The sequence below is a fragment of the Medicago truncatula genome, chromosome 3, assembly GCF_003473485.1.
Source record: "Medicago truncatula cultivar Jemalong A17 chromosome 3, MtrunA17r5.0-ANR, whole genome shotgun sequence".
NCBI classification, from domain to species: domain Eukaryota; kingdom Viridiplantae; phylum Streptophyta; class Magnoliopsida; order Fabales; family Fabaceae; genus Medicago; species Medicago truncatula.
Window position 1 is genome coordinate 11,217,077 of NC_053044.1, and position 22,086 is coordinate 11,239,162.

Genomic DNA, 22,086 nt, shown 5'->3' on the forward strand with positions numbered 1-22,086 from the left:
ATACTTCCTAATTCTTTTTAAAAAATCGAAAAAAATTTCAGATATTTTTTAAAAAAATTAAGTTCCGGATTTTTGTTAAAATCAGAAAAAACATGCAGATTTTTTTAATTTAATTTTTTTTAAAAAAAATATTTTATATTTCAAAATCTTTATTCCAGAAATTTTATGAATTCTTTTTTGAAATTAAATAATTAGAAAAAAATTCAAATATTTTTTACAAATTCAAAAAAATTAGATAATACTTTTTTTTCTAAATTTAATATTTTTAATTTAATTCGGATTTTTTTTAAAAAATTTAGTATAATTTTTTGGAAAATTTGGAAATATATTAAGTTCGAGAATGGAAACGGTATACCATATGGGTTTTCCTATCATTGATGGGAAATATATTAATATAGCATTTAGAAAAAAATTCAAAAAATATATTCCTGAATTTTTACGAATTTATTTTTTATTTAAAAATAAAATAAAATCATTTTTTTTTCTGAAATTAGGAAGTATTTTAAAAAAAAAAAACTGGATTTTATAAAAAATTACAAAAACAAATCAGAATTTTTTCTAAACTTAAAATTTTCGAAAATATCTGAAGTTATGATTTTAAAAATTTAAATAAAATCAATTTTTTTTCAGATTAAATAGTTGGAATTTAAAAACATTTATATCCAAATTTTTAAAAATTAAAATATTTTCCAGAATTTTCATTCTTTGTAGAAAAAATTAAAAAAACATTTTTATTTCGAAAAAAATCTGAATGTTTTTTAATTTCGAAAAAGATAAGACAATTTTCTATTTCAGAAAATATATCTAAATGTTTTTTAACTTTTGGAAAAAAAATCTAATTTTTTTTCGATTTAAAAAAATAGTTTGAATTTTTTCAGATTTTTTAAAGTTTTGGAAATTAATTTTCAGATTTTTTAAAATATGATTTTCGGTTTTTTAAATTTAATTTTCTATTTTAATTTTTTTAAATAAAAATGACGTGTAAACTATTTTTTACTAGTGGCAAGCAAAAAAATAAAAAATAAAAAGAAAAAGCCATGTAGGCGCCACATCATAGATTCTGCTGAGTCACAGGGCTCAGGGGGCAATCTTGAAGAATCTTCATTTTACAAGGACGGAATCTAAAATTTTTTTTTTTTACAGGGGGCAAAACCAAAAGTGCCCTATATTACAGGGGGGTAAAGACCTATTAACCCTTATTTTTTTTAATATTTTGATTACAATTAAAAATATAAGTATAGATGCCTCAAAAAAGTTATACTTATATATATTTTGCACCTTTATAATGTAACAAACTATGCATATCTTTTTCTTATTCAAAAAATTTAAACATATCTTTTTCATTGACAACAACAATGTAACAAATATAACATCATATAATATAAATTCTTATCTTTTTGAATGACACCAAAAATATGGTATTCTTATAACAAAATTTGTTATAGATTATAATTGGAAAAGAATAAACCAACTATTTTAATATTATTTATTTTATTATTTGTGTCTCCTTAAATTATTTCTTCTATTCAAATATTTAACAAGTCCTTTATATGATGATACGAATTTGTATTCATATTACACAATATAAACGCCATTGAGTAAATATAGTATTTGTAAAAAAAAATATCTTTTATATTTTAAACATTTTGGGTCCTGCTAACCGGTGCCCCCGGGGCACGGGTTAAGCATACCATAAAAGGGAATTATTACCATAAAAGGAAATTGTTTTTGACTTTATTATAAATTAATTACACAATTTTAATGCATTAACTACTATATAATTTCCTTTTTTATATCCTTAATCAGTGTCCGGGGGCACCGGTTAACATTTCCCAAACATTTTTTCCCTTCAAAAAATATTTTAAACATATTTTTATTTATTATGTTAATTTATAATAAATTTAAAGTTTTGTCCTCGTGAGCTTAGCTCAGTTGATATGGATAATGCATAAATATATACAAGGTCTGGGGTTCGAACCCTGGACACCACAAAAAAAATATTAAAAGTTTTGTACAATATTTTGCCAAACAACTTTTAACTTAAAAATAGTTTTAAAACTAAAAGAAAATGAAGAAAACAAACAGCTTTAGCTTATTTTCTAAAGAGCTTTATTTTAACTTTGTTTTAAAGTAAGTAGCTTTTAGTAGACCGTAAAAAAGTCTGGCCAAACGGTATCTTAGATTATTGATAATTGTTTGTCATGGGAGGGAGATAAAGTGTGTTAAAAATATAAGAATTTGTTGAAAAAAAAAGAGTGACTAACAATTGTTTGTTATAAGAAAAAGATAACGCATTATATTTATTGACAAAGAAAGTGTGTGCCAAAAAATAGAAATTTATTGACAGATTAACACGAGGGTATAATAGGAAGAAAAAATGCGTACATTCATTTCCTTATTTTGATGTTAGTATTCCAAAACGACACCTTTTTTTTTTGATGAAACAAAGGGGCTAACAGCCCAAAAGAACTAGAAATCACGCGGGAAACTAACCGCTAAAGTATCAGCAGCAACATAATTTAAACTAAAATCAAGGATATAATCAAAAATACTAATAGAGCTATATAAAGAAAGACCAAACTTTGCTAAACTATCAGCAACCTGATTTGCCTCTCGAAGCACATGAGACCAAGTTAAGACGCATCCCAACCTATTCTGATTCCTCCAAAACGACACTTAAAAAAGAAACGAAAGGAGTAATATATATTAAACTAAAATTTAATTTATTTTTATCCAAATATAGTTAATATATGGTCAAATGCATCTAAAGGTCCTTTAAGTTTTTCGTTTTCCCAAAGTGATCTTTTATGTTTCAAAAGTCCTAAACAAGTCCTTTTAGTTTTTGAATCGTTTCAAACAAGTCCTATTGTAGATGACATAATTGGTAATTGCTTCATTGAACTCATCTTTGGTATCAAATCTGACTCCTAACACCCACTTAAAATTAGTCATCTTTTTAGGCATGACAAATGGTGGATAATGTTCTTTGTTGCTATCATCTGAATCATCACCATTATTCTCTAAAAAGACTTGTTTGAAACGATTCGAAAACTAAAAGGACTTGTTTGGGACTTTTGAAACTTAAAGGACCACTTTAGGAAAAACGAAAAACTTAAAAGGACCTTTAGATGCATTTGACCTTAATATATTAATTTAAATAGTTGGAAATAATTAACATCTTCAACGAATTGCGGAAGAGGGACAAGTTCCTATTAATGCTCCTCAGGTTATGGCTCCCAATGATTCTGTTGTGTTGGCGCCTATGAAGAAGAGTCACAGCGGTCGTGGGTTATCATTTCCGCCCCGGGGTACTCGTTCTCTAGAGTCGGGACCTTGGAGTCTTGAGTGGTTGAGTGATCAACATCATGGGGATGCAGGCGTTATCTCTTCATCCAGAAAGAAAGTAAAGAAGGTGGTGTGGCCTAGTTCTCATCCGGTTGACAACCTTGTTAAGAAACGTAAGAAGGTGAATGGCGTCCTGCGTCATTGTGTGCATAGTCTGAAAAAAGCGGTCCGGTTACCATGTAAAGACCGCTCATCGGTTTTAAAATTTTTGAAGAAAAATGTTAGGAAACGTCAAGGTTCCGACCAGCTTAAGAAAGTGGTGGAGGTGGTGTCTCAAAATGTTTATGATGGTATTTCTTCATCTGACTCTATGAATAATGACTGGTCTCACTGGGTGGTTTTATAGGGGAACGAGAAGGTTGCGCTGGAGGATGTTTGGGGTATTGGTAAGGCTATTGGGGTTCAGTTCGACGGGGAGTCCCATAATATGTTTGGGGTGTTAGCTAGAAAAGGTAGAGGAAGGGGTCAAACTAATAGTGAGGTCACTCTGGAAGGAGGAGGTGCGGTGGAGAGGGGTCGTTAGGTGTCGGACGTGGAGGGTGTGAGGAAGGGTGAGGGTGTTAGGGATGAAGTTGATTTCTTGGAATGTTAGGGGATTGGGAGGCTTAGAAAAGAGAAAGGATGTTCGTTCTCTAGTTATCGAAAAGAGTCCGTTGATTTTGTGTTTACAAGAAACTAAGATGCAAGTGTGTGATGACGGTTTTTGTGCTTCTCTATGGGGTAGCTCTGCAGTCTCCTTTTCTTTTCGTCCTTCTCAAGGGGCGTCCGGAGGGTTGCTAACGTTGTGGGATAACTCAGAGGTGGAAGTGTGGTCTTCTTTTAGTTGTCCGCATTCTTTGATCATCAATGGCCGTTTCATCAAATCCAATGAGGAATTTTATCTCCTTGTGACGCTGCTTCCCGAAGACTTTTATGGGAGTCTTTATCTCCTCGATTACATATTTTAAGGGGGAAGAAAGTTTGTGTTTGTGGGGATTTTAATGCAGTCCGTTGTAGAGAGGAGAGAAGGTCCGTTTCAGAAGGTAATATCAACTCAGATTTTACATAGTTCAATGCTTTTATAGACTCTAATTTTTTGTGTGATCTTCCTTTGGGAGGAAGAATATTTACTTGGTTCAAAGGGGACGGTAAGTCGATGAGTAGGCTTGACCGGAGTCTGTTGTCTAAAGAGTGGTGTTTGTTGTGGCCTAATTGCTTACAAATTGCGCAGTTGAGAGGATTATTGGATCATTATCCTTTGGTTTTGTCTGTGGATGAGGAAAATTGGGGTCCGAGACCAACGAGATTGTTGCAATGTTGGAAGGATATTCCGGGGTACAATCAATTTGTGAGTAGCAAGTGGAGTTCTTTTCAGGTAGATGGATGGGGGGGTTATGTGTTAAAGGAAAAATTGAAAATGATAAAATTAGCTCTGAAGGAGTGGCATGCTTCTCAGACTCAAAACTTACCTAGGAAAATTCTTGACCTCATGGAACGTATGGCAGCCTTAGATGGTAAAGGTGAAATGGAGGTGCTGACTGAAGACGAATGTGCTGAGTTACTTGGTGTTTCGTCGGATATACACTCTTTGTCCCGTCTTAATACTAGTATTTGTTGGCAGCAGTCCCGTGTTCAGTGGTTGCGAGACGGGGACGCAAATTCTAAATTTTTCCACTCAATTATGTCGGGGTGGAGGCGCCTTAATACTTTGTGTTCTATTCTGGTTGATGATGTGGTGGTGGAGGGAGTGCAACCTATTCGTAATGCTGTTTTCACTCACTTTGCAAATATGCAGTTCAGCTCGTTATCAGTGGCGAAAGGGGTGAGTTTAATAAAGCATTTCTCGGTTGATGAAGTAAAGGTAGCTGTATGGGATTGTGATAGTTTCAAGAGTCCGAGTCCGGATGACATTAATTTTGGCTTTATAAAGGATTTTTGGTCGAACATGAAGGATGATATTATGAGATTTGTGACTGAGTTTCACCGCAACGGTAAATTGTCAAAAGGCATCAACACTACTTTTATTGCTTTAATTCCTAAAGTTGATAGTCCTCAGAAGCTTAATGATTTTCGTCCTATCTCTTTGGTGGGGAGTATGTACAAAATTTTGGCAAAATTGCTCACTAATAGACTTCGAGGGGTGATTGACTCTGTTATCTCCGACTCAGCACAAGACAACGGCACTACTGGCCTTGTCCACCATCTCGGTCTTCTCCGCTCGTGACATGGTGACCGGTAACGAACCTTCACCTTCAAAGCTTTCTCACACTTCTGCTGTATTAACACCGCTTCCATCTTTACCTTCCATAACCCGAAATCGTTATCTCCGGTAAACTTCTCAATATCCCACTCTGAACCCATGGTACTTAATTATCCTTCGACCCTTGCCCCACAGTGGGCGCCAATTGTTGTGAATTCGATGAAAAATCACACCAATAACAACTTGATGTGTGGAGCAAGGGATAATTAAGCAACCAAAAACCAAAGTGTATGAAAGTTATAAATACAAGCCAAAAGTAGAAAACAACGGCGAGAAGAACACAAAGAAGAAGAAGAACACAAAGAAATTTGTTGACCCAGTTCGGTCCAATCTGAGCTAGTCTGGGGGAGAGAGCAGCCCTCCAATCCACTATATGATGAGTACCGTTACAAAGAGAAATCAATGGGTTACAAGAATAAGTCTCCCGCCTAATTCTACCCAAAGTCCCAATCTCTTCCCGTAACCAAGAGACTCCAATCCTAATAGTGTTTCCCAAGGTGAATCAACCCACAAACCCTAGTGTTTGCTCCTAAGAGACAAACTCTATACAAACCCTAGTTTTGTTGTTGCTTTTCTAAACCCTTGTTTCAGCACCCTCTATCTCTCTCTCTCTCTCAAAGTTTAGCCTGATACAAGGTCTATATTTATAGTAAAAGTATAACTCATAAATTTGGAACAAATACCACACTGAAGATACGTTTTTTTTCTCCTTCAGTGAAAGAATATTTGCATCAAAAATATAATATTCCCTTTCAAAATATATTTGCATCAAATCGTTCTTCATACGATACAAAAATATATTTATTGTCCATAAATATATCTTCAGCACAATATATATTTGAAACAAATCTTTTATATTTTTAGCAACAATATTCTCCATCCATCAAATTTTGAGTCATACTACAACATGTACTCTAATTATATTTGACATAAGTATAAAAAATTAAGGTACATTGAATAATAGCAACAATAGGGTATGACTGTCACCAATATAATGCTAATCTATTTAACAAAATTTGGATAATAGTATCCACGATAGGTGAGATTACAATTATACAAATCAATAATATTTATGCTTAAGAGAATATGATAAAATAATATCATGCATAAACAATTGTACATAATTTACTCAACTTTGATCATATTCAAATAATAGAAAAACATGCTTAACAATATTTTAAACTAGCACATCATAATATCCATATTAGAACTCTTAGAATATTTTTTTCCTTTCAATACTCCCACTATAAATTAGAATTAGAATATAAATACAAATGGAGTATTATAGTAAAATATATAAGAATTATAGAGTTCTATTTAGAATATTCTGGAAAAAAGATTTCACTTCTATATAGGATATCATAATTGCACAACAAAAGAGAATAATGAATAAATGTTTTCATATGTGCAATAATATACGATAAGTCACAATAGGATAAAAATAATTAAATCACGACTTACCTCGTAATGTGTGACATTCATCCTTATGCTTAGAGCCAACGACTTTTGATGATTTAAAGATAATATCTTATAATATAGTCATCTCAAAATAATCATGAATAGAGAATAAGTCATTATAACTAAACATATATGAGACTCTAATTATAAATCAATATGATTTATATAAGAATTTAGACATAAGGATGATATTTGGTTTAAAATTGCCCCAAATTTAATAAGTTGTTTTGATAATATTTAACTAATAAACAACAAAGAGCGTGCAAATTTTAATTCATAATTAGAATTTTAGCATAAAAAAATGTAACAATGCACTATATATAGTTTAATATTATCTTGATTCAAAAATTTAATTGTGAAAAGACACATAATTAAAGAGTTAGCATTATTTGTCACAAAATTTAGAATAATAAATTACGTGTCTAGATTAGAGAGTATAGTAGAAAGTATAATCTATATTAAAGAGAAATATGCCAATTTAAATTCATTTAATATAAATGGCATCTATAATATACAATTCACTATACTTATTTTTTTTTTGGATAAACCGGGAGTGTGGGCATGCATCAAGAGGAAACACCGACATCCTAACTAGGTTGGCACCCCGGGGAACCTCCATCCTATACAGCTACGCTCAAATTTTATTAAAAAAAAGGGGGAAAAATAATTACAAAGAGGGGGGACTAGGCCAAAACCCTCAAAAACAAACAAAGAACAAAGAAAAGAAATCACAGACTAAGGAAATCTGTAATTAGGAAGTCCACATCTATCACGAAAATAATCAAAGCCTAAATCCGGTGGTAGAGTAGAATGCCAAACCGCACTGGTGATGGAATGACCAAGGTTTGCTAACCTGTCAGCACAAACACTACCTTCACGATATATGTGGGATGAAATAACCCAAACTCCTAGGCGAAGAGCATTGTGCCAACGATTGCGAAGCATAATAGGAACCAACGAGGGAGACTTGAAGACCACAATGGCACTTGTAGAATCGCATTCCAACCAGAGATTGGTCCAACCATGGAGAGCCGCAAATTCCAGGGCAAAGATGATCCCCTGAACCTCGGAAGAAAAAACTGAGGCATGACCCAGATTACAAGAAAATGCACCGAGGAAAGTACCTAAATGATCACGGAAGATACCACCACAAGCAGCCCGATTATTAACAACCGAGCCATCCGTATTCACCTTCTTCCACGGAGGAGAGGGAGCTTTCCAAGAAACTGTAATGATGTCCATGACGCGTCGATGATGAGGAGAAACAGCGAAAGCATCAAGAATTGGAGCATCCAATAATAAACATTGACCAGCAGACAGGTTACCGCTTAGAGACACGGCAGCCTGTAATCTAACCTTGGCAGCATGAATAGATACAACATTCGATGAGAAGCGTAGAGAATTTCGCGACAACCAAATAATATGTAAAGTATGAACGATTGCCGCCACAAAGATGTCAGCGACCTGCGTGGAGCACCTAACCGGAACACAATCCGAGAGGGCAGCCACAGTAGTGAGATCAATCACACAATTTAACTTACCCCCAATCCAAGACCAAAGCTCAACCGCAAAGGGACAAAGGAGGAACAAATGCACAGAAGTTTCATCAGTTAGCATAGATAAATTGCAAATAGAAACAATAGCACAACCTCTAGCACGGAGGTTCTCATCAGTGGGCATCTTGCTATGCATCAAACGCCAATAAATAAAGGAGTGGGACGGTGGTATACAACACCTCCATATCAAGTCCGGCCAAAGAAGCGTAGGTGCAGCCGGTGTCAAAAAAGATTTTGCATGTTTTGCGGTCAGCCTACCATCCGTTGTGTGTTGCCAAACTAGCACGTCAGCAAGAGGGGAGGTTGGCAACACCAATGTGTCCAAAGCAGAGGCCACATGCGGCAGCAAGGCACCTGGGAAGTTCCATGCTCATTGTTAATCACATCCGAAACTGTCCCGGAGAATAGGTCATGAATGTTCGGATCAACATGAAGAAGATCAAGAAGAGGCTCACCCATCCAGTTATATGATCCATTAAATCAATTTGTGACAAAGATTAAAGAAGGTGTCAAAATTTATATATGTGGAGATTGATTAATTAGAGATTTTTGGATCTTTATGCTAATAATATGACAAATAGAGATGTATATATGTCAAGAATATACACAGTATAATAGTCAAGTTAATTTTGACAGGACAAATAATTGAGGATATCAAGAAATCTCAAAATATATATTAATAAAGAATATTTGATGCAAGAATATAAGTTTGAGTCTAAGAATTTTCACAATCATATAACACTTTAAAAGAATATTTTACACAAATTTTATTACTATAAAAAGTATTCTCACATCGGATATTTTAGACTCAAATATAAAGAGTATATGATTTAAAAGAGTTTATAATTCTCGTATTATTTGCATCTAATATAGGAGATTTCATGAAGTAATTTAAATCACAAATTTTAAGGGTCCAGAATAAATCAAATCTTTTTTAAAAATATTTTGGATGCAAGAAAAATTATATTTTTATCTCAAAATAATATAATATTTACTAGTTTAAGTAGAGATGTAAGATTCCTAATTGACAGATCATCTCAAGTTTGAGAGAGTAAGATTTTTCACAAATGTCAAACAAGACTAAGGAATATACATATAATTTTCACACAAAAAAAAATGAAAATATAATTTAATTATCCCCAAATAATAACATATAAAATTATTTACATGTGTCAAAAAATTCCAATATAATGTGGCAAAAATCATAAGAATAGTAAATAACATTTATTTGGCATTTCAAGGAAATAAAGTTTGGAATCTTAAGTCTGGCGGTTCCCAACAGTTTTTTTTTTTTTTTTTTAAGAACGGTTTCTTCTTTGCCCAATTTGCCCAAAAACGGGTCGTAACGACCCACAAATAACCCGAATCAATTTAGCACTACAGGATTCAGGAAATAACGATAAAGTATGGGTTAGGCTCAGAATTGATCGAATAAGATTTTCCCTCTTTCAATTTCACGAATTCTTAATCTAATCGAGAGAAATTAGATTATTGGGGTTTTGCGGAATCCGAAAAAATAAGACTGAATTCTTATATACGGTTCATGGGATATAGGTTCCGGCAAAAGATTGTATCAACCATCAACTTTTGTTCAACATATATAATAAAACTCTAGATCAAGCTTGAAATAGACCCTTTGATTCACTATTAAATTGGTCTAATAAGAATAGAGTTCATCAATTGTTAAGAGTAGCCATATTCACTAAACATATTCACTATATATTGAAACAAACATATGGCATAAAGAGATTATGTTGAAGGTCATACAGTACACGTTTCATGTATATTGCCACTTTCATGAATCATACAAATTAACAATCTATTCCTACGATTAGAGAGTGATAGCCATAAATGTATCTATATGGTTCTAATACCAATTGATAAAAAAATTAGAATTCAGGCATGGATCACTAGATACGAGTTATAGCATATCAGTATCAAAGAAGGAAGAAGAATTTGTGTACCTTGAATTATGTTGATGAATGATAATTGTCATGACACGAATGATAACTGTCATGACACGAATGACTACCCTCATTCCGTCTAGGTTTGCACCATGCTGGTCAGAATGTTTAACACGTTTAAATAGCTAAACGGCTGAGGGCAGGGACCACTCATTGGGCTTAGCTAAATGGTCCAACCCATCACGGTCCATTTAGAAAGAATAGCCCAATCACACATATCCATCTACTAATTAGTGCTTAACACAATAGACCATAATTTATAGAGTAAATAGTCAATTTCCTCCCTGAAATTGTAAGTTTCATCTGTTGGAACAAAATGTGTTTCACAATGAACCTTATTTAGTTTTGATGATAACAAGGTATTAAAAATTGTCAATTGGTTATTACTAATGATTATTCAAGTGTACAGGACCAAAAGCTTGTCAAGCAATTTCAATAGGTCTTGGAAGAACAATGAAAAGCAAAAGAATTCCAAGCATCTGAAGAAAACTGCTCCTGAAGCTGAAGTGCCTCTGAAGAGATGACGTCATCAGAAGCAGAAGATCATCAGAAGCAAGGTTTTCATCAGAAGCAAAATACCTTCACCAGAAGCTACATTTGATCCCTTAATCAAACTGAAGATTCAAAGTAGCTGTCTCTCAATTCAGTCTTATCCAAGAAGAACGAAGAATTGAAAGGGAGGTATCAACGGTCATATGGATATCACTGAGCACTTGTCTCCTATTAACAGAGTTGACATAGTACAAGTGTACAACCACTACCTCCACTACTCTGCTTTTGTCTACGCTACAAGACAAGACAACAGCCTTGCCTGCAGATTCTGCGCCTTCAAGATGGGAATGAATTTGAAGATTATTATTCAAAGGACTACACCCAAATCAGGCAAAGGATTACTGGTGGATGATCAAAGGATTTCAAACGACTCTTTAGACGTGCTGATTATCTCAACGTCTCTTTCACGCCTCTATATAAAGGAGTGAAGACTTGAAGATAGTAGATAGAGATATACAAGTTCAAAAGCGCCAAAACTCTGTCAAATTGATTCTACAAAGCACACAGAATTTCTGCACTGATTTGATACATCTTAGAAATTCAAAGTCTAGAGTCTTTACTGTATTGTATTGAGAACACCACTGATTGTATATCAAGTGTTCAAGTCAAACTCAATTCTCTGTATTTTTTGTTTGATCAGAAGTCTCTTGCCTGCGTGCTTGAGCATTAGAAGTCTCTTGCTTAGTGCTTGAGCATTGGAAGACTCTTGCGTGTGTGCTTGAGCATCTTTGTGAAGTCTCATACTTAGAAAGTATTGAGCAGTTGTAATCGTTGTGATTATAGTGAAATCTCCTTGGAAGTGCAAGGGGGACTGTACTACTTCCGTGTTGTGGAAGGAACCAGGAAAACTGCTTGTGTCTTTGTCTTTCTTTTCTCTGCTATGTTCTTTTCCGCTGCAAATCTTATTCTGATTATTTCATCAGAAGCACTCACAAACTGCTTCTGAAGTTTTATCAGAAGAAGAATTTTTAGAGAGAAAAAGAAAACACAATTCAACCCCCCCCCCCTTGTGTTTTTCTCACCTTCAATTGGTATCAGAGCTTGCTCTGTTATCATAGCGCTTAACAGTGTTACAGATCAAGATCCTATAGAAAAACATGTCTAAAGGAGAAGAATCAAATACTACCACAAAATACACAAGTGTCAAACATGATTATGATACTGCTGACAAGAAAACAGACTCTGGTAAAGCTCCTAAGTTTAATGGAGATCCAGAAGAGTTTTCATGGTGGAAAACAAATATGTATAGCTTTATCATGGGTTTGGATGAAGAGCTATGGGACATATTGGAAGATGGAGTTGATGACCTGGATTTAGATGAAGAAGGAGCTGCTATAGACAGAAGAATACATACTCCTGCTCAGAAAAAGCTTTACAAGAAGCACCACAAAATTAGAGGGATTATTGTGGCTTCTATACCTCGCACCGAATATATGAAGATGAGTGACAAATCTACTGCAAAGGCTATGTTTGCGTCACTATGTGCCAACTTTGAAGGCAGCAAGAAGGTGAAAGAGGCTAAAGCTTTGATGCTTGTTCATCAGTATGAACTATTCAGAATGAAGGATGATGAGAGTATTGAAGAAATGTACTCAAGATTTCAAACTTTGGTTTCTGGATTGCAAATACTGAAGAAAAGCTATGTTGCTTCTGATCATGTCAGTAAGATTTTGAGAAGCTTACCTTCAAGATGGAGACCCAAAGTAACTGCTATTGAGGAAGCTAAGGATCTAAACACTTTAAGTGTTGAAGATCTTGTTAGCTCACTCAAAGTGCATGAAATGAGTTTAAATGAGCATGAATCCTCTAAGAAGAGTAAATCCATTGCTTTACCATCTAAAGGAAAGACTTCAAAATCTTCAAAAGCCTACAAAGCCAGTGAATCTGAAGAAGAATCACCTGATGGAGATTCTGATGAAGATCAGTCTATGAAGATGGCTATGTTGTCCAACAAACTTGAGTATCTGGCAAGGAAGCAAAAGAAATTTTTGAGCAAGAGAGGTGGCTACAAGAACTCAAAGAAAGCAGATCAGAAGGGGTGCTTCAACTGCAAGAAGCCTGGTCATTTTATTGCTGATTGCCCTGATCTTCAGAAGGAGAAATCTAAAAGCAAATCCAAGAAATCAAGCTTCAGCTCCAGTAAATTTAGAAAGCAAATCAAAAAGAGCTTGATGGCAACCTGGGAAGATTTGAACAGTGAATCTGGTTCTGATAAAGAAGAAGCAGATGATGATGCAAAGACAGCCATGGGGTTAGTGGCAACAGTATCATCTGAAGCAGTTTCAGAAGCTGAATCAGATTCAGAAGATGAAAATGAGGTATATTCCAAAATTCCTAGACAAGAACTTGTGGATTCTCTAAAAGAACTTTTATCACTGTTTGAGCACAGAACCAATGAGTTGACAGATTTAATAGAAAAATATGTTGATTTAATGAAACAACAAAAGTCAACTCTATTGGAACTAAAAGCTTCTGAAGAAGAACTAAAAGGGTTTAACCTCATATCAACAACATATGAAGATAGACTCAAAACTCTTTGTCAGAAGCTACAAGAAAAATGTGATAAAGGTTCAGGCAATAAACATGAGATTGCCTTGGATGATTTTATTATGGCTGGAATAGACAGAAGCAAAGTTGCTTCTATGATCTACAGCACATACAAGAACAATGGCAAAGGGATTGGATACTCTGAGGAGAAATCCAAAGAATACAGTCTCAAGAGCTACTGTGATTGTATCAAGGATGGATTGAAATCCACCTTTGTGCCTGAAGGTACAAATGCTGTAACTGCTGTTCAGTCAGAACCTGAAGCTTCTGGTTCAAAGGCTAAGATCACATCAAAGCCAAAAAACCTCAAGTCCAAGGTTATGACAAAATCTGATCCTAAGAGTCAAAAGATTAAAATTCTGAAAAGATCAGAACATGTTCATCAGAGTCTGATTAAACCAGAATCTAAAATCCCAAAGCAAAAGGATCAGAAGAATAAAGCAGTTACTGCTTCTGAGAAAACAATACCAAAAGGTGACAAACCTAAAGTATTGAATGATCAAAAGCCTCTCAGCATTCACCCTAAGGTACAAGGGAGGAAAAGTAAAACCTCCAGAACTAACCCAAAAGGACCCATGAAGATATGGGTACCTAAATCTGAATTAGCTAAAACTGCAGGTGTGCCTAAGGGCAAGAGAGAAACAAAGGTCATGGTACCTAGACAGCGGATGTTTAAGGCACATGACTGGAGAGAAAGCTTTGTTCCTTACCCTTACAATGAAAGATGGAGGAGAAGTGAAGTTTGGTGGCAACCAAACTGGAAAAATCATTGGTACATGTACTATTGGTAACTCCTCCATCTCAATTAATAATGTGTGGCTAGTAGATGGTCTGAAGCATAACCTATTGAGCATTAGTCAATTTTGTGACAATGGGTATGATGTAATGTTCAGTAAGACCAACTGCACACTAGTCAACAAGGATGACAAATCCATTACATTCAAGGGAAAGAGAGTTGAGAATGTCTATAAAATAAATTTCTCTGATCTGGCTGATCAGAAGGTAGTTTGCCTTATGTCAATGAATGATAAAAAATGGATATGGCATAAAAGGTTGGGACATGCTAATTGGAGATTAATTTCTAAAATTAGCAAGTTACAACTTGTCAAAGGATTGCCTAACATTGATTATCATTCAGATGCACTCTGTGGTGCATGTCAGAAAGGGAAGATTGTGAAAAGTTCTTTCAAATCTAAAGACATTGTATCAACCTCTAGACCCTTGGAATTACTCCATATTGATCTTTTTGGACCAGTTAACACTGCATCCTTATATGGAAGTAAATATGGATTAGTCATTGTTGATGATTACAGCAGATGGACTTGGGTAAAATTCATTAAAAGTAAAGATTATGCTTGTGAAGTGTTTAGCAGCTTCTGCACTCAAATACAATCTAAAAAATGGGGTTGTAGAGAGAAAGAACAGAACTTTACAAGAAATGGCCAGAACCATGATCCATGAAAACAATTTAGCTAAACATTTCTGGGCAGAAGCAGTTAATACTTCATGTTATATTCAAAATAGGATCTATATTAGACCTATGTTGGAGAAAACTGCATATGAACTCTTTAAAGGAAGAAGACCCAATATCTCTTACTTTCATCAGTTTGGATGTACTTGTTACATTCTAAACACTAAAGACTATCTGAAGAAATTTGATGCCAAGGCTCAAAGAGGAATCTTTTTAGGTTACTCTGAAAGGTCAAAGGCATACAGAGTGTATAATTCAGAAACACATTGTGTTGAAGAATCTATGCATGTTAAATTTGATGATAGAGAGCCTGGAAGTAAAACTCCAGAGCAAAGTGAAAGTAATGCAGGTACATCTGATTCTGAAGATGCATCAGAATCTAATCAACTTTCTGATTCTGAAAAGAATTCAGAAGTTGAATCTAGTCCAGAAGCTGACATCACTCCAGAAGCTGAGTCAAATTCAGAAGCTGAACCTAGTCCAGAAATACAGAATGAAAATGCTTCTGAGGATATTCAAGATAACTCTCAGCAGGCTATTCAACCTAAATTCAAGCACAAATCTTCACACCCTGAGGAGCTAATCATTGGAAGCAAAGATAGTCCTAGAAGAACAAGATCACATTTCAGACAAGAAGAGTCATTAATAGGATTGCTTTCAATAATTGAGCCTAAAGTTGTTGAAGAAGCTCTCTCAGATGATGGTTGGATACTAGCTATGCAAGAAGAACTAAATCAGTTTCAGAGGAATGATGTGTGGGATCTGATACCCAAACCTTTTCAGAAGAACATTATTGGAACAAAATGGGTATTCAGAAACAAGTTGAATGAACAAGGAGAGATAACCAGAAACAAAGCCAGACTTGTTGCTCAAGGTTACAGTCAACAAGAGGGCATTGATTACACTGAAACATTTGCTCCAGTTGCAAGATTGGAAGCAATCAGGTTACTTCTATCCTATGCAATTAATCATGGCATAATATTGTATCAAATGGATGTCAAAAGTGCTTTTCTTAATGGTGTCATTGAAGAAGAAGTTTATGTGAAACAACCTCCTGGATTTGAGGATCTTAAGCATCCTGACCATGTTTATAAACTTAAGAAATCACTATATGGCTTGAAACAAGCTCCCAGAGCTTGGTATGATAGACTAAGTAATTTCTTAATTAAAAATGATTTTGAAAGAGGACAAGTTGATACAACACTCTTCAGAAAGACTCTTAAGAAAGACATTTTGATTGTGCAAATATATGTTGATGATATAATATTTGGTTCTACTAATGCATCTCTTTGCAAAGAATTTTCTAAGTTAATGCAGGATGAATTTGAAATGAGTATGATGGGAGAATTGAAGTTCTTTCTTGGAATTCAAATCAACCAAAGTAAAGAAGGAGTATATGTTCATCAAACAAAATATACAAAGGAGCTTCTGAAGAAGTTTAAGCTAGAAGATTGTAAAGTGATGAACACTCCAATGCATCCAACCTGCACCTTAAGCAAAGAAGATACTGGAACAATAGTAGACCAGAAGCTATACAGAGGTATGATTGGTTCTCTGTTATACCTCACTGCATCTAGACCTGATATTTTATTCAGTGTATGCTTGTGTGCAAGATTTCAATCAGATCCTAGAGAATCTCATTTAACTGCTGTTAAGAGAATCTTCAGGTATTTGATAGGAACAACTAATCTTGGACTCCTGTATAGGAAATCCCTAGATTATAAGTTGATTGGATTCTGTGATGCTGATTATGCTGGTGACAGGATTGAAAGAAAATCAACCAGTGGAAATTGTCAATTCCTGGGAGAGAATCTGATATCCTGGGCAAGCAAAAGACAAGCAACTATTGCTATGTCTACTGCAGAAGCAGAATACATTTCAGCTGCAAGTTGTTGTACACAACTACTTTGGATGAAACATCAGTTGGAAGACTATCAGATTAATGCTAACAGTATTCCCATTTTTTGTGATAATACTGCTGCTATTTGTTTGTCAAAGAATCCAATTCTACATTCAAGAGCCAAGCACATTGAAATCAAACACCATTTTATCAGAGACTATGTTCAAAAAGGGATTTTAGATATACAATTCATTGATACTGAACATCAATGGGCTGATATATTTACAAAACCTTTATCTGTTGAAAGATTTGATTTTATTAAGAAAAATTTGAACATGCACTTTGTGTCTGATTGAAAAATTGCTTGCCTCTGAATAAGAAGTTTTTGGTTCTGAAGTTTATTCAGAAGCATCTGGTCCATTAGAAGCTCTTAACTGAGGTTCTGAGGAAAATGTGCTTCTGAAGATGACGTCAGCACTAATACTTCAGAAAAGGTATTATTTGCTTCTGAATAGCAAGGCTAGTGGGAACGTTGGCAGTTACTTTTTGTGACAGCTGTCCCATTACTCAAAGGTTAGTTTTCTAAAAAGTCTCTGACGTGGTCTATTTGTATTGGAGTATAACAAAAAAAAAGGGCAATGATGTTTTACTTGCTTTTAAATATACTATCACGCGCCCCCAATTTGTCATTAATTCTATGTTTGTTTGTCTCTACAAGAAGCAGAAGTTAATGGGTTACTTCAGTCTTCTCAATGGTCCGACCTATGAAGTTCTGGTCAGACAATTCTAGGTAAGAGCTTCTGTTTTTGACAAATATGCTGCTAAACAGGAAGAAGCTCAGATGATCCTGGTTGATCCTACTTTGGAGGGAAAAACCAGAGAAGAAATGGGTCTACTCGCCTTCACTGGGACTGAGATTAGATCAAGCGTCATGGGGATTCCTGTAACCATCAATGAGCAGGTTATTGCTCAAGCCATGAGAAGGGATGCTTCTGGGACGTAGTGTGGAGAAGAAACTGCTGCTAAAGATCCAGAATGAGAACATCTTTCCCAAAGGTGGAGGAAGTGATCAACCTTCACTTGGTCACAAAGTCTTTCTGCATCACACCATCACTCAGGAAACAACAATGAACGTTCCCAAGTATATGTTTAAATACATGATCAAGGAACTTAAGAAGAGTCAGATGGAGAACAGGAAGTACGTTCCTTATGGAAGGCTGCTCTTTATAATCTTTCAAGAAGGAGGAATCCTAAGTGCCCTGAAAGACGTGGGCATTTATGATAATCAGAAGCTGGGAGCAGTCACAGGAAAAATAATCAATGGGGCAACTCTGGTAAAGATGAGGCTGACTTCAACTTGCAAGAAACTAGATACAAATATGCATGAATCTGATGTCATATCTGATCTAGTCACTCATCACATCCCTATATGCAAGAAAGATCCCCTGGATGTGCAAAGGGCTTACATCATGGACTTCTACAAAACCTACAATAAGAAGATTGATCTGAAGGATGTCCCTGATGAAATGTATAGTGGTGCTCTGCCTGTGGCTAAAGGCAGAAAATCCAAGAAGAAGCATATCACCAAGGAAGTATACCTTGCTGATGATGCTACTGAGAAGGGTGCTCAGAAGCATCAGAAAGCCAAGAAGGAAAAATCTGCTATGTCCACTATTCATGAGGAAGTGGAGGATTTGGATGATGTCCCTCTTATCAGGAAGAGGACAAGGAGTGCTCAAGAAACAGCAGAACAGCCTGCTTCTGAACAAACTGGTTCTGAACAAGCTGCTTCTGATCAAGCTACTTCTGAAAAGCCTCTAAGTCCCAAAAAGAAAAGAGAAGCTGCTCTTCAGACCATCAAAAGGAAGAGGTTTAATATAACAAGAAATCTGAAGACAGCTGAGGGACGTAAAGAACAGATGTTGGAAGAACTGGAAGAGAACTGGGATGAGGACTCAAGTCCTAAGAAAGTGAAGAGGACTATCAGCACTGAGCCTGAAGTCATGCCCAGTTTTGAAGCATCTGAGACTCAACTAAAAGAAGCTGATGAGTATGCCAGAACCAGAATTTCAGAGAGGAAGAGGATGAAGGAAGTTTTTGAGAAAGAAAGGGAAGATCAGCTCAAGGCTGCAGGGTATGAGCCTGATCCTACAATTGCTGCTATGGCTTCTGAGATGGAAACTATTCAGCTTGGAGCATCTTTGCTGACACAAGCTTTGAAGAATAAGCAAGCTTCAGAAGCATCATCTTCAGATCCTTCTGCAAAAGCTCCAGAAGCATCTTCAAAAGCTAATTCTTCAGGTACTTCATCTCAGGTTCCCTCTTGTACTCAGACTCAAACTCTACCTACTCCACCCTCTTCACCTTCCTCATCATCATCCACAGAATCTGATGAACCTAACCTGAACAAAGACATAGATAATCTCCTTAACACTAAACCCACAAAACTAACAGAGTTAGGAACCTTTGACTTTGAGCAGACACAAATTGAATTTTCCAAGAACAGAATTAAACTCTGTGAAAAATTCAATTTGCCCGCTTCACATCCTTTATATCCAGTAGTTCCAGAAGCTGTCAGTATACAACACCCACAACCAAACCAAGAACCTACCCAAACAAACTCACCAAATAACCCAACTCCACAAAGAGCCTCTGAAGTAGTTTCAGAAGCAACTACTTCAGAAACCCCCCAACAACAAGAATCCTCAACCCTTCACAACCTAGAAAAACATCTAGGTGGTGAAAGACAACCAACACCCACAAAGGCCTCTAAGACAGTCCCTGAAAAGACTGTTTTGGAAAACCAATAAGAAACCCAAACCATCCCTGAACAAACTGTTCAGGAGCAAACTACTTCTGAACAAGTTGTTCCTGACCAACAAACATCTCCTGACCAAGAGTTTGGTGCTTCTGAACAGTCTGTTCATGAACATCATGACTCTGACCAAACAACAAAACAACAACAACCAGCTTCACCCACTTTCATAGACTTAACCTCTGACCAACCCTCCTCATCAAACACAAATCAAACTGAACCCTCACCCATTCCTGACAATATCCTTGAGACTGAGTATATTGAGGAACAACTGATCAGACTTAGTGAGGAGATTCAGACACTGATTCTTCGCAGAACAGTTCATGTACCTCCTATTCACTATTATGATCAGTGGATGGATCTGGAGAAAAGCTTTGTTGATCTGATGAGTCAGCTCATAACCAAATGTGTCTCATCTCACTCTGCTATGCTGAAGAAGCTGTTGGATGATATGCATGAAGCAGCCAAGGAGAAAGAGCTGAATTTTGTGCCTCTGCTGGACATCACTCCTTACTATCCAGAAGAAGAGTACATCACAAGGGCTGCAAGAATTCATGCTGGGCATAAAAGGAAAATGAGAGAAAAGGATGAGTGTTATACCCTGTTTTTGGACCTAAAAATACTGGGCCCAATTTCATTTCAAACTTTGTCGATTATCAAATTTCAACTGCACAGTTCAAATTGTCTCTGCCTCGCAGTATTTTCAATCACAATTTTACCTATGTTTTTCTTGCATAAAACCTTTCAAAATGTCTTTACTTGTCTTGTGAGTCATTCAAAAGTGTCTCTGAATCATTACATTGCTTTTTCTACAGTTTATTTCAAAATTTGCAAAAAGTCATACAGAAGGGTATTTTGGTCATTTCCTGCAGTGGGACCTATTTTCATCCTTGTGACTGTCTCTGAGTCTTTTCAGATTATTTTTAAACATTTCATCAGTAGACCTTGTTAAAATTCATTTCAAACTTGCATCTGAGTCAGTGTCGAGTCAATTTGATTCTGTTTAGGTCATTTTTAGCCCTAGGGGCATTTTGGTCATTTCACATAAAATTTTGGCATGGGGAGGTTACTTTGAAGTACCTCATTTAGGCCATTGGTTCGTTTTAGTCCGTTTTGTCAATTTTATTTTGGTTTCACTTTACGTTTGATCAAATTGCGTTTTTTATTCAAATTTTATTTTTTATTGCATTTTGGTCCCTCAATTAAGGTCCCAAAATTGCATTTCAGTCCAAAAGTTTCTAAAAATTGCATTTCAGTCCTTTTTTATTATTTTTTTTTTTTTTGCAGAAAAGGTCCCAGGGGCATTTTTGTCCAGAATTTTCGCACATTTTAGTCCAGTCCAGATGTCACTTTTTTATTGGTTCAGGTACACATGGCAGCATATAAAAGGGGAACAGTGTCAGATTTTTTCAGGGATCCATTCATTACAATACACATCACCAAAAACAAATTCCCATTTTCTCTCTCTTTTCTGTTAGATCAAAAACAGAAATTTCTCAAGAACAAAACAGAACCCTAACCGAAATTCATCATCAAATTCTCAGAGATTCGTGTACGAATCTTCATCATCGAATCGATTCCACCGCAATACAAGGTGCGAATTCCTCACCGGAAGTGAAGAACTCAAGCACCGATCACGGTAGGGAAAAAGAGGGAAAACCGAATCTGCACAGAGGAAGGAGAAGAAGACAGAATCAAAGAAACAGCAAGCAAAACGCGCACGCAAGCAAGCACACGCGCAAGCCAGCAAGCAAGCAAGCAAAACGCGCACGCAAGCAAGCACGCACGCAAGCCAGCAGGCAAGCGAGCAAGCACGCGAAGCACAAGCAGCAAGAGCCGTAACAGAAAACAAGAAGAGGTAAGCATCCTCTTCGTTCGCATCTCTTCCTTTTTCCACCGTTCTTTTACAAAAATTTCATCAAGATTCAAACTCAGATCTACTCCGATTCAAGCTTTTTTCGAAAAATCTAAGTTCGGATTCGAGAAGTATATAAAAAAGGATATCTAAAAATGTGAAAATTTCTCGAATCGGAGCATTTTGATTTTCCGGCACGGTGGCGCCGCCGCCATCCGCCGCGCCGGACGGAGGAGCTGGCCGGAGAAGATGACCGGAAAGTTAGAGAGAAGGAGGAGCTTCTCTCTCTAAAAGAGAGAAGAAAGAGAAAGAGGAGTAACAAATGAAAAAAACCGGACTTGAAGCATATATATAGAGCTTTGAACCGGTCCGGTTTATTTTCGGTTTTTTCCTTTTCTTTTTCAGCCTCTAGATCAATCCAACGTCTCCTGTGCAATCTGAGTT

The 22,086-nt window shown here is 35.8% G+C and overlaps 1 protein-coding gene across 1 annotated transcript; it reads right to left on the reverse strand.

Annotated features, from left to right (window-relative positions):
* Nucleotides 1–7,777: 7,777 nt before the first annotated feature.
* On the reverse strand, nucleotides 7,778–8,722 carry LOC112420076 (uncharacterized). Its single transcript, XM_024778695.1, has one exon. It carries the CDS (start codon nucleotides 8,720–8,722, stop codon nucleotides 7,778–7,780), a length of 945 nt encoding a protein of 314 aa, XP_024634463.1.
* Between the last annotated feature and the right edge of the window lie 13,364 nt (nucleotides 8,723–22,086).